Here is a 14,210-nt window from a genome sequence, read left to right as displayed (position 1 = left end):
TTATTTAATGTTTTTTGGACTCGGAGGGATGTAATATGTCAACATTCGCAAAAAATCCGACACCAAGATTTTGAACTGGTCTTTATAGCTATAGCTGCTATGTAGCAACAAACAGTAAAAGGATGACCTAGCTATACATAAAATGTAATCTTTTCCCAGTAACCTTCAACAAGGCATTCTATTCTACCTAATAAATACAAATTATTTGTTATTAACATGATAATACAATATTGGTAAAATTATTTTATTTATAATGAAATTATAAATGTCACAGATATTTTTTTACTACACAATCTAAAAACTGATGCTTAATTAAAGAGAAAAAAAACACATTAGAGTTAATTGCAATGACATTTCATTTATTAAATTAAAATGTAATATGATCTATAAATAACATTTTTTTTTAAATCTATTACTGCGGCTGTAACCTAGATAAAATAATCAACAATGTCATTATCATTCTACGAGATATGACATGAAATTTTATTAACTTAAAAGTAACATGACTATTAAAACCGATGGTATAATAATCAAACAGTAATTTGTAAAATAAAGAGATGCTATATTAAAACATTCAGTGATAATAAAATTTCAATTTTTCTGAAGGTTGTTTAGAATTTAAACATTGCTCTTAAACACAAACACACACTCTCCACAGGCATGTCTCATGTAAATATTTTGCTTTTTTTTAATCATCATATACTTATCTATAATCTTTCTATTTTTACTTATGTATTAATTTAAAGTTCCATTTAGTTGTTGGTAAATAAATATTTTATTCTAATCAGTAGATAACAACATTTTTTATAAATAACATCAAGAGTGGGTGGATATGATACTTTGTGGATAAAAACCATCTGTCCCAGCATTTTCCTGAAAGGATCAAGGGAAACCATGATAAAACCTTGATCAAAGCAGCATAACAAAAATTCAAAATTATAAAATAAAATATAGATACTTAAAGTTCACATTAATAATTTAAAATAAAATAAACACATGAAGATATTAAGTACCTACTGTATATAAAATAACTAGAAATAAATTACAATTCAAAAGATATTAATAAAATTTATTTAACCATATATTTAAGTGCATGTTAAATTGAGTTTTTATTTTTAATAAAGTGGTAAGAAAATCTTTTACAAGATTTAATAATTTATTAAAAATAATAATATTTGTAAAATAAGGGCCTTTCTTATATGCAATCATATTGTGTTGAGTTACATAAAAACAATTGTCATCTGGGTTGATAGAAATGGATATTGTTGGTTTTTTAAGAATAAGTGAAAATTGTTTTGGCAGCGATTGCTTATTAATATAAATATAAGGCTAAGTTAAAATTCTTCAATTATTAGTAAGTAGGTTCTGTTATAACATTGTACAATTTAAGTTACTGACTTCTTGAGTAAAAATTCCCAATCTACCAAAGAATTGTGGGTAAAATGGGTGTCTGCTGCCTGAAGGGACCTTGAGCTGACCTCTGGGCAGTATTTTCATTATGTTCTACAGTTTCTCTTCAGCTAAATTCTTCTTTATTAGCATACATCCCTTTTCTTTCTGCTTGATTCCTTCTTTCCTAGTTTGGAGTAGGTTGACCTCTGTTAAATACATCTGAAATGCTTTTTGCATAAAGATTAGGCTTTTAATCCTTCCTAAAATACAAAATTAGATTTTCTTCAAGTTGCATATATAGTAAATAAACATTGAGCACAAAATAAGCTCCTAAAATTACTGCAGCACTCTTTTTAGTTAATATATTACATAGCACTAAAAATTCTAGAAAATAAAAGATAGGTGAAGATTCTAACTTCTTTTATGCAATTTTTTTTAAAGTACTTGAAATTTAATATATTAATGCTAATGGGAACCAAAATTTTGATTGTTAACCAATCAACTCATGTAAAGAAAGATCTATGTTAAATAATTGAAAATAGAAAACATAAAAAACAATGAGATTATTTATTTATTTTTTTATATATATTGTTTTTAAAATGATTTCCGAGTTGCTTTTCTTTTTAAAGAAATTTCTTATATGAAGTACAAGAAAGTATTGAAATTGTAATGTAGTGTTGTAATACTGGAAGTATTGTAAATCGTGAAATTTTTCGGTTTTCAGATTTCAATGGAAATATCCATTTTGACCATCCCTGAATCCACTTTGACTAGTTTTGGTGTGACATCTGTATGTGCATATGTATCTTGCATAACTCAAAATCAATTAGTCATAGGATGTTGAAATTTTGGATTTAGGGCTGCTGTACACCTAGTTGTGCATCTCCCCTTTTGATTGCAATTGACTGAACCAAAAGTGTCCAAAAAATCCCCCCAAAAATTTGGATTTTGGACTTTTTCTTAACTGCAGTAATAAGTCCTCATTGAGAAATTTTAAATGATATATCATAAGTGGTCACCAGTGATGTTTCTGTCTAAGAAGATCGTTCGTTACCATAGCGATCTAAATGTTTTTGGGAGATGTCCAAGTGTGTTTGTTTATGCAACTGTGTGAGTTGTTTTGGGACCCATCTTGTACAGACTTTATGAAACCCAAGTCTGTTGTGGATGATTTCGTAGGCAGAACCATGATTAATTTGCAGACGAAGTGCCACTTCATCAAAGTTACTCATCTTTCTAAGAAAACTATGTCACATGCGCGCTTAATGTTTTCTTCATTTGTGGTGGTAAACATTCGTCCAGCTCCTTCGTCATGCGTAACACTTGTGCAACCATTTTTGAATTTTTCAATCAATTCATAGACACTACGTTGCAGCAACACACTGTTCCCGTACTGTACCAAAAGTCTTCGATGAATTTCGGCCCCTGATACACTTTCTGACCACAAAAAACGGATCACTGAACTTTGCTCTTCTTTGGTGCAAACAGAAAGCAGAGCAGCCATGGTTAACAGCAGGTTAGCAATAATGGAACTAACCTAGCAGCATCAAACCTGCACAGATATAACAACTAAACCACGCATGCGTCATCTATGCAACATGACAGTACTACCAACATAAAAAAAATTGCAGATAATAATTGACTTACCCTCGTATATGTAGGTAGCAAATTTGCTTTAATAAAGTTTTTTTATAAAATGTCTGAAGAAATCAAAATTGGTTTTTTCACATATCCCCCTATCCACTCAATGAATTTAGAAAAATCATTACTATGATCAATGGCCCATATATAGAAGAAATATTTAGGACAAAACTGAAAAAAATCACTTTGGTCAATCCTGTGTAAATATGTTTTTCTTGTCTAGATGAACTCGTTGGACCCTAAAACAGAAAGATTTGCAAAAAAACCTGATACCCCATTTTTTATATCCTCACCATAATTTTCCCTGTAATATAGGTACTCGAGCTGTATTAGCCAGGAAAGTATATAATAAAGTAGGGAGATGAGAATTATACTACTTAAAATATTTTTTTAAATTCTTTAAATTTCATTTTTCAGAGGTTGATAAAAATAAATATAACAATTTTCTAATTCTTAATTTGGGCACCAGCTTCAAAAAATACATATATTTTTGTTTTTAATGCAATTTTTTTTTTGACATGATTATTAACTCAAGTATTTAGTATTATCAAAAAACTATATAAGATGAAATTCATTATATGAAGATGGAGATTTCACACTTGATAGTGCGTTATAAATTCCGTTTGCCATCTGTTGCACCAATTCTGTATTTTAAACTTATTATATATTACAGAGTTGCTTAAAGTGAAAAATTAATAAAATGAGAACATAATTAATAGAAAAAAGAATTTAAAAAAAAATTACAAAAAATTAAAATCTACTAGTAGACTATGTTTAGATCATTGAACGACTATCATCAATACACAAAAGGTAAACGCAAATACACAAGAAAAATATATTTTAAAGAGATTAATTAATAAATTAAAAATGATTAAAAAATATATATATAATTATATACTAAAAACACTTAAGAAACAATCCAAAAACCTCTTCTACCTGAATTTATAAAATAACAAAAACTGAAAACTAAAATCTAATGATATAATTTAGTTGTAGACAGTCGGAAATGAAAGAAAAAAATAATCTTATGATGTAGCCCACACCATTTAAACTCTCAATTGCACTGCTCACTACACCCTATTCCATACTCCTAACATAAAGTAGGAAACAATAAAATTTATCTCAAAAAAGACTAAGAGTAAGAAACTTAAAATGTTTTAAAAATATCACTTTTCTTAAAAGTTTTAACATAATTTAAAATTATAAAAGGCTAATAAATAATTATTTTCTATAATCATAAGATAGCATTCGTCTGTATGTATCTAACTATAAGAGTATAGATAAACTAGCATGAGACCCAAAAAACAGTATAATCACTCAAAAAAAATAACAAGAAATTATGCTACACTTACTACGAAAAGCAGAAAGGAATGATTTGCATTATCTTTTTCAATGAAACGACTGCATCGTTGTCATCAGCCCTAAAAATAATACCTTCATTCTGTTCCACATAGGAGTTGCATTATACTCAACATCATTTTTCTTAGACAAGGAAACACTTTAGAGTTGCATCTTAGGTACTTTACATTCATTACAAGATAAAAAGAGTAAGACGGTTAGTGTAAAGGCAAAAATTAATGTACCCTTTTTTACAAGAAACAATGAATTATACATAAATTCTGTACCAACCCATTATGGAAATATATGAATATAAAATTCTAATCTGGTATAGTAAAAAAGGAAAAGATATATATATATATATATATATAAAGTATGTTAAATAGTCTAACAATAGAATCTTCCCGATTTCTACAGATTGAATTGATGGTTACCGATTAGATACCATCAGAAATACATGGAGATGAGATGGCAAATATTCTAGCAAAGAAGAGAACACAAATCATTTTAGTGACAACCCAAAAAGCATTAAACTATTCTATCAAGTTAATAATAAATTTAAAAAAAAATTATAAACATTATGATGCAAGATAAGGGAAAAAATAAAATAGGGAAATATTTTGTTATTACAGGATAATAAGAATATACTTCCTTAAGATACAAGGACGGAAATGATTGCAGCATTCAGAAATTAACAAATTATAAGAATATGTTTGATGAATATGTGCATTGATAACAAAGAGAATAACGGCTATGCATCAAATATCTATGATCTCAATAAACTGAAAAAAAAAACAAAACACTTTTAACGGTATATGAACTGTTATGCAATAACCATTTAGATTTAATGCCAAAAACATACATATAGTGATAGCTTTCAATGAAACAAAAGAAAAATGTTATTTTTATACAGATTAATTTTTAATATAGTTTTTTATATGTAACTAACTAATTTGTTAATTTATTGATTTGAACAGATGGCTCATGTGATTATTACTCCACATAGCTTAAGCTGGGTGTTATTAACTATAACAGTTACGCTCGCTATATTTTCTGGTCTAGTAACACCACAATGGTTATTAGGACCAAAACTAATAGCATATGGTAAGTTTACTACAATTTTATTCATACCAATAATTTGCAAAATATTAAATATCACATACATGTAGTTTACATAATTAATCATTTAATTAAATTATAATTAATGAAAACAATACAAAATTAATTTGCCTAATATGGATGTTAATAACTTGATTTTAAAATTGTAATGTTTTATTGCTTTACTAAATAATGTCTTTCTTTTTCTATGTATAAAAGGAGTATACAATAAAGCATTTCCAGGTACATTTGTCTTATTGTTTACAAATTCTACTGCTTGACTTGCAAATTTAAGTTTAATAATGACTAACGGTCATGTAATAAAAAAAAGGAAATGGTAAGGAACGTCTGATTCAAAGTTAAACTGATAAAAATTCAGCAAACATTTACTATAAATAAGTGAGTCATTCAAAGCAATAATTTATCCATTACTCTTTTATTAGTGGTATTATTATACAAAAATTATTTATAAATATTATTTCATATTTCCCTTGATTTAGATTTGGCATCTGAAACAAATAAAACTGAATCAAAATAAATAAAAAACATTGATAATTAAAAAAAATTTATAGTTTTTTGTTTTTTTTTGTTTTATTATTCATGTATCCTTTACTTTAATATATAAGAACATAAAAAATTTTATTACATTCTTTCTTAGAATGTTCTATAATGTTATAGCATAATCAGAATAACTGTGTCTGTAATATTCACATCATCTTTGACGGAATAAATTTTATATTCAAAACAGTAAAATTATATATTAAAATAGAAGGAAAATGTTCAGTACAATAAAAATAATCCCTTATAAACATTTTATATTGTAATATAAATATAATTTTACTGTAAAACTATCCAACATTATTATAAAAATAATATATACTACAAATTTGCAAGTATGTTTATTAATACACATACAACAATGGATAAATTTATTATGATTCAATTTTTCATAGCTCTTTTATATGAAGATTATTTTGCTGAAGAAAAGCAAGTTTCTTATACAGAATTTGTTGATTTTAATAATGTATTTGAAAATGTAGGACAAATAAGATGTTAAAAATTTTAACATGATTCTTACAATTTTAAGCTATACTTTTTTTTAATTCTTTAAATTTAAATTTTCAGAGGTATGTAAAATTAACTATAACAATTTTCTAATTCTTAATTTGGCACCAGCTTCAAAAAATACACATATTTTTGTTTTTAGTGTAATTTCTTTTTTGAAACGATTAAGTACACAAATATTAAGACAAGTTAAATGTTGATATATATTAAAAGTCACAGAATTTTGTTATTTAGACAATGAAGTAACAAGGGATAAGTATGCATGGAAGAGATTTAAAAAAAAATTTGTTTATAATAAACATAGTCAAAGAATAATAAGAAATTTAGAAAATGTATATATATTTTTATATCTTATAGGGCTGAATGATAGCAAAACATCAATTAGAAAGCTGTTATATGCAAGTTGGTAAATTTAATCTCGCCCAACTTGATAATTCTGTAATACTAGGAATATTTCAGGAAGTAGCACACTGAAAATTAAAGAGTATGAAATAAGGTAAAATTGCCAGCAGAAAAACCACTTTTAATAAACCATTTTCCTTGATCATCAAAATTAAAAGATTTTGGGTGCAGTTTCACTGCATACTGTTGGAATTTATTAGAGGCTAATAGTCATATCCGCCAATTGGTGGTGTTGATGAATGTTGAAAGATTAAGTTGCCTAATAATTCAGGCAAACTGAATCGAGTTCAAGTTTGAACTGAAAAGATTTTGATAAATTTGAAAAAAAAACAGAAAATTCTGAAAGTAAAGAATTAAGAATTTGAAAAAAAACTTTAATAAGAATTTGTGTGACAAAGAAAAACTAGATTGGTTGGCAATTTATTAAGGCACCTGGGACAGAATTAAAGTTACTAACGGAAGGAACAAGAAATTGTAGGGAAGACAAAGATTAATGTACGTAAAGAAAGTGATCAAGTATGTAGAATGTAACAAAGATGCTGTGATTAAAAGAATAGCAGGAAACAAAAGGAAAATTAAGTGCATAAAGCTAGTGAAGTTACTGTTCATAAAATGTAAAAGAATTTTACTTTCCATTTATTTAAGCTTGAGTTTTAAGTACAGTAAAATTCAGATGCAGAAAAAAAGTGGTATGCTTAGAATCAAGTTCACGACAGCCAGATTATTAGAACTAATAAATTTTATAATTTTCCTTTTGCATACTTAACAATGTGTAAAATTATAGGAGTACCTTAATTAATTTCTTTAAATTAGAAGCAGTATCTTTAAATTAAATAGAATTACTAAATACACAATTAATGTTGGACACTTTACAATGATTAATTATTAATCATTTTGCACAGTTAAAATCTTTAATTTTGTATTCTATTACCAGAAAACAATCCTTTTCAGGAATGCTCTGATCCTTTGAAACTAGTTTTTGAATCTTAGATAAGATGGTCAGTCACCTTGATCTCCTTATAATATTATGTTCAATGACTGATTCAGTTAGGAATTTCTGTAATTGTTATCTTGGTTTTTGATAACAAAAGTAATGATAAATATTAAATTCACTAATAATAAATTTCTGTTTTCCACATTCCCACACTTAAATATGCTATTTAATTTTTACTAATAAATGCACAGATACTGTTTGCATTTAATATTGGTAGTACTTTTAGTGCATGTTTGATGCATTATTTGTTTTTACCAAAAAATTATTAAAATTTGAAAAACACTCTTTCATATTACTGAAACTTGGTCTTTCAAACACTGTTTAGAACTAATTTTCAGCACCTTCTTCAGTGAAGTTTCCAATGATGTGGTGGTTAATGGTGTGTCTTGAGAAACTGCTTATGTGTGCAGTTAAGTATATCTTTGATTGTTTAATATGTTGTATTAATCAAATTTCTGATATAACACTGTGCTTGATTTTATCAGCTATATTAAAATTCTGCAAATACAACTTTTTTAATTATATCTTGTTTCTATGAGATGATTTACAAAAGTAGATTCTGTTGCTGTATATAGTACCAGTGATAAAATAAGTGTCTAGCATATCTAATATAATTTGGTAAAATCATTACACTTTAATTTGAACAAAAATTAAATGTTATTCAATAAAATACTTAAGAGTTTTTTTAATTTTTTTAAGATGGGCGCCATTAACAACAATATTACTGCAAACTCCACTGAAGAAGAAGCTGTTAATTAACTACAAAAGATTTTTGTAAGGACAAGTTTTATCATATTGAAAGCAAGTCACTTAATATTTTTACATTAATTTGTGCACTGGTAATTTAAATAATGATAAATTACATCTAACAATATTAAACCTTACACAATAACAGAAATATCATCAAAAATTTACTAGAAAGAAACAAGTTACAAAATCTTTATTTGCGAGGTAATTTTCATAAATTGTCAAAGTATAATTAGGATTTAAATAAAATTTTATAGTTGACAAGTGTGACAAATAAATCATTAAAAAAATATAAGTAAAATGGGAAACATCTCAGAAATTGTTTTATGTTAACATTATTTTTATACAAAGTCTATAATAAAATTAATTTCCAATTGGCTGCTGGTTAAAAAAGAATTAGAGAAAAAGATTTTATTTTATACAAGTAAAATTCAAGTTGAAGGTAAAATTCAGAGGCAAGCTATCAGTACCTTGAGATCAAAACAGGACTTCGTCAAGCCAATGGGCTCTCGACACTATTATTAAACTGTGCTCTAGAAGTGGTAATTAGGGAATGACTCAAAAATGCCCCCAAAAGTTGAAAAAATCAAAATAAACTGTTTTGGTTTCGCTGACGACTTGGCACTTCTAGCAAACATCATCAAAGCTAAATCACAGTTACTAGAATTTCAAATAAGACTGACCTCAAAATATCTTCCAAAAGACAGAAATTATACCCCAAAACCAACACAATTAAAAGAAGTAAACATAAATGGTAATAAAATCAAAATAGTAACCCAATTTAAATACCTTGGAGAAATAACAACCTAAGCAAAAAAATCTCAATCCAAATAAGAAGAAGCAAACTAGCTAAAGTTCAAAAATTAACTAAGTACACTTACAAAAAATACAAAAATAAGACACTACATACAGTTATAAAATCAGGAATTATTTATGTAGCAGAAACACTCTTCTACCTGAGCAAACAAAGACGGACAGACCCCAGGCAATCAGAATTGGAAGAACCTACATCAATTAAAAGTACCAGAAAGATGGCTAGTGGTGGATTGTGCCCAACAAAGTTGTGTACAAATAGTTAGAATCTGTCACAAACACCATGCGTAAGAGGAGACTAGGATTCTTTTGACGTATCATGAGGATGCAAGATTCATTTCTGAAACAATATTACTTCTTCTACTGACTTCTGAAACAGCTATTACAATACAATCTAAGACTCAAAAATCACCAAGACAGGATGCAGATGGATCAGAAAGAAATTGGCCTTAAACTATAAGACACCACAGATAAAATAAAATTAAACAAGAAAAAACTCACAACACAAACATTTTCAACATAAGAAAGGGCACAAAGATCGCAACGTATGAAAAAGTACTGGGAGGACTGCAAGGCCCAAACAGTCCCATCGAAGAGACCCAGATAATGGACTGACAAAAGTGATCCTATGTGGTCATAAAAGATAATAATAATAAAAATGTACTTCACTTCTCCCAGATAATTAATTACATTCAGTTACTTATACTTCCACACCAGTTTTAGATGATTTCCACAGCCACAGCATGCAACCTGTTCATTCATGAAATTCTTATAGTTTTTAAAATTCTGAAACACCAGTCATATTCCTGATGAGATTATAGCCAACTGGCATGAAGTCCATGCTGTTGGGAAATAGCTGAAAAGCTCCCTCTTGAACTTACACTCAAGTAAAATTTTTGTCCAAACTGTAAAAGTTGGACTATTGTTAGGATAGAAGAGCAACACACATTATTAGAATCCCATGATCTCTTTTTACTTTCTTGTGTGAAGTATTGTGATAGCAAAAAAATTTGGTTTTCAGATTTCAAGGGAAATATCCATTTTGACTGGTTTCAATGTGATGTCTGTATGTACATACGTACATATGTATCTCACATAACTAAAAAAATGATTGGCTGTAGGACGTTGAAATTTCAGATTTAGGACTGTTGTAACATCTAGTTATGCACCTCAGATTTTGATTGCAATCAACTGAACCAAGTGTCCAAAAAAGCCCAAAATCCAAAAAAAAATTGGATTTTGGACTCTTTCTTAGCTGCAGTAATAAGCCCTCATAGAGAAATGTTCAACGATATGTCATAAGTGTTTTATTTTCATTGGTTCCAGAGTTGTAACCAAATAAAATTTTAATTAATCAAATATTTGGATCTTACAAGGGGAAGGCACATCAGTTTAAATTGGACTTCATCACCTTTTTTTTAATTTAAATATATTGAATTATTAACCTCGGATTGTAAAAAATATTTACGATAAATAATTCATAACAATAAAAAAAAAATATTAAAAGTTATTAATGAAATAAAATTTTATGTACTTTTCATTTTAAAAAAAAAAATTGTATATTTAATTTAGTAGGAGTACAAGGAATTCATGTGACGTCCACATCAGACTTTTTTAATGGTATTTTTCAGTGATACTTTAATTATTGTTGATCATGTTGTACAAAAATAATTTTATTTTGTCCTGAGCCTCATAATTTTTTTTTTATAAAATTTTTCAGACACTGCAGTCATCAATTTAATGATGCCTGCCTTCAATAATTTCTAATATAAAATTTCATTATTATCAGTTGAAATTTTTATCATAAAACAGCATAATTGTTAAGTGGATTGAGTAGCACTGTCTTCATTTGCGAATAATTAACAATATCATGCACCTAAATGTTGTTCAGAACATCAATGATGGGTTTCATGTTTTATTAATAGCTGCTTTACCAGTAATGAACAGATATTGTATGGTATCTTAATGAGAGTATAGGTTGATGGTGGCTAACACACTAGGTTGGTTTAACAATGAATGTGTTATTGCAAATTAGCTGATTTCAAAAGTTCAAATCTTTTATACAGATTTGAATTCTAGATTGTGGATACAGGCGTTCTTTGGTGGTTGGGCTTCAATTAACCACATATCTCAGCAATGGTCGACTTGAGCCTGTACAAGACTACATTTACACATTCATACATATCATAGTCATCTGTTCTCTGAATGCCTTACGATGGTTCTAGAGTCTAAAAAAAAAGGTGGCTGCAGGGAATGATGTGTTATACCGTCGTGGTAACCAATATGCCTATCAAAACAAAACTCAATTTTTAAATGATCTTTTGATTCTTTTTAATGATTAGAATAAACTGATTTATGTCAATAATAATAAATTTATATAAATCTTTTCAGCAAATGGTACTATGTACATGCTTCCATCAGTCGGAATATTTAGTCGATGTACAAAGTTACATGATCAGAAACATTGTGCAATATTTGCTACAGATGGCTTAGCAACTGCTAATACAATATTTCCCACATTTTGGAAAGCGGCACTTTTATTAATTTCTCTTGGCTTAGCCGTTATGGTATTTACAGTAATGGCTGCTGTACTTAGTTGTTGTGTACAAAGCGTTTACAAGAAAAGTATATTTACTGTTACCGGATCAGTTCAAGCAATTGCTGGTGAGTAATTGCATGATTCATATATTGTTGAAATTCATTTATTATTATAATTATTTATATTATATATTGAATTTTGAAATCCATTTACAAAAGAAAATGTTTAAATATATTTTCTCAAATACAGAAAACACTATAATAAATTTAATATATGGATTTTTCTACTAATCATGACTCTCTACTATAGTCCTCTAAATTTTCACATTTAAACATGTTTCTCTATAAATGAGACAAAATATTTTCTATTAATTTTTTTTTTTAACTTTTAATACCAGTTTTTCCAAGAATTTCTGAACTTCAGTAGAGGAAAGGTATTATTTTGAAGTTGCTGTATTTGAAAACTAAGTAGTAAATCTTTGTAGAGGCAGCATTAGTATTTTGAACTTGTGTATTTTGTAAGCTGCAGATTTGTCAGTTGTTGTTAAACAGCCATGGTATGTGTTAGTAACAGATGTTTGTCTCATATTCATAAGGAACAGAGTGAGTAAAATTACTGCAACAAGTTCTGCTTTAAGTCTGATGATACCCAAAACAAAACAATAAGGAAGATTAAGCAGGATTTCAGTAATGAAGCTATGAAGGGTTTTAACAAATTAAAGAATGACCTCAGTAGGCCAACAATATCAAAATGTCAAACAATGTGTGAAATTTGACATAATGGAGATTGTTGGTAGCCCATTTGAAAAATTATGATGTTTCTGTACAAATGATTTGGGTATGCACAGAGTTCCATGAAAAATCTGTCTCAAAGCTGCTTTTGCTTAAAGAGATTTATATCAATGTTACTCAGGTGAGGCTGGAGGATGTCAGTTGTAATTCTAACTTTCTTAAGACTGCGAAAAACTGGTGATGAATCTTGGGTGAACAGGTACGACCCAGAAACTAGAACTCAGTTGTCACAGTAGATTTCCCCAAAATACAAGATAAGTAAGAAATGAAGTGATAATGATGCTGACTGTTTTTTTTTTCAACTACTGCAGAGCTGTGCTTTGTAAATATGCACCAGAAGGCCAAACTGTCAACAAACAATTCTACCTGATGGGGTGCATTGTCTCCATCATGCAGCTAACAACCAAGAGATCAGAACAGCAAAAATTATGCATCTGGAGATGTACCATAATAATACAGCCATCAATTTGTAACATCTAATTCAGGATTTCTTGGTCAAACACAGAATTCCTCAGATTCACTGGCTCCTAATTCACCAGATATAACTCCTTGCGATTTCTTGTTGTTCTTCCCAAGCTGAAGATGTCTCTGAAAGGGTTCTGATGACAGCCATTTTTTTTTTTGTAATAATGTAAATAGACTTATGCTATGAAAAAAAATTCTAACAGGGCTTCAAAAAATGTTTTCAACAATGGAAGGGTCACTAGTTAATATGTGAAATCTCTAGGGACTACTTTGAAGTAGACTAAGCTTGGAAAGCTACTTTTTTCATGGCCTATGATCAGGCAATTTTTGAACAGACCTCAAATTTTAATTTTCTCTAGTCTCTGCTGGTGATGATTGTTTAATGATTGAGCCATAGAGATTTAGATTTTAAATAAAATTTTTGAAAACAGTTTTTGAATATAATTTTATTTTCCAGTTTATTTCTAATATGAGGTATTGTACTGTTTTTTTCCAGAATGGACTCATAACTGAATCCATTCAGAACTTGCTATTTTTCAAGTAAAATTTCAATCTTGAAAATTTCTAACAGTTACAGATTGGCTGGTCAACATAATAATGAAATGTATATAAAATAACTTATATAGATGCCAATGTGGCAGCAAGCATATCAATTCTAACACTAATATTGCAAAGAATAATAATAAAAATATTGATTATAAAAATAATAATTTGAAAATATGGATTAATAATTATATCTTTAAATTTCAGGTCTACTTTATCTGCTAGGACTGATATGCTATGCAGCAGGTTGGGGGAGTGGAAGAGTACAAAGGCTTTGTGGTAAAGAAGCAGCACCTTTTAGTATTGGAGACTGTTCAATAGGTAATTAAAACATTATCAAAACTAAATTACAATAGACTAATATACATAACTTATTGGGGAT

The 14,210-nt window shown here is 28.2% G+C and overlaps 1 protein-coding gene across 1 annotated transcript in view; it reads left to right on the top strand.

Moving 5' to 3' along the window:
- LOC142331685 (LHFPL tetraspan subfamily member 2 protein) overlaps positions 1-14,210 on the top strand; it is a 71,926-nt gene that overhangs the window by 54,601 nt on the left and 3,115 nt on the right. Inside the window, exons 2-4 of the mRNA XM_075377716.1 lie at positions 5,349-5,475; positions 11,882-12,154; positions 14,036-14,149. Of these exons, the coding sequence (XP_075233831.1) occupies positions 5,349-5,475; positions 11,882-12,154; positions 14,036-14,149 (514 nt within the window). The remainder of the gene's footprint in view (positions 1-5,348; positions 5,476-11,881; positions 12,155-14,035; positions 14,150-14,210) is intronic.

Source organism: Lycorma delicatula, chromosome 10 (assembly GCF_047948215.1).
Source record: "Lycorma delicatula isolate Av1 chromosome 10, ASM4794821v1, whole genome shotgun sequence".
Classification (NCBI taxonomy): domain Eukaryota; kingdom Metazoa; phylum Arthropoda; class Insecta; order Hemiptera; family Fulgoridae; genus Lycorma; species Lycorma delicatula.
This window is presented reverse-complemented; position numbering and strand designations above follow the sequence as displayed.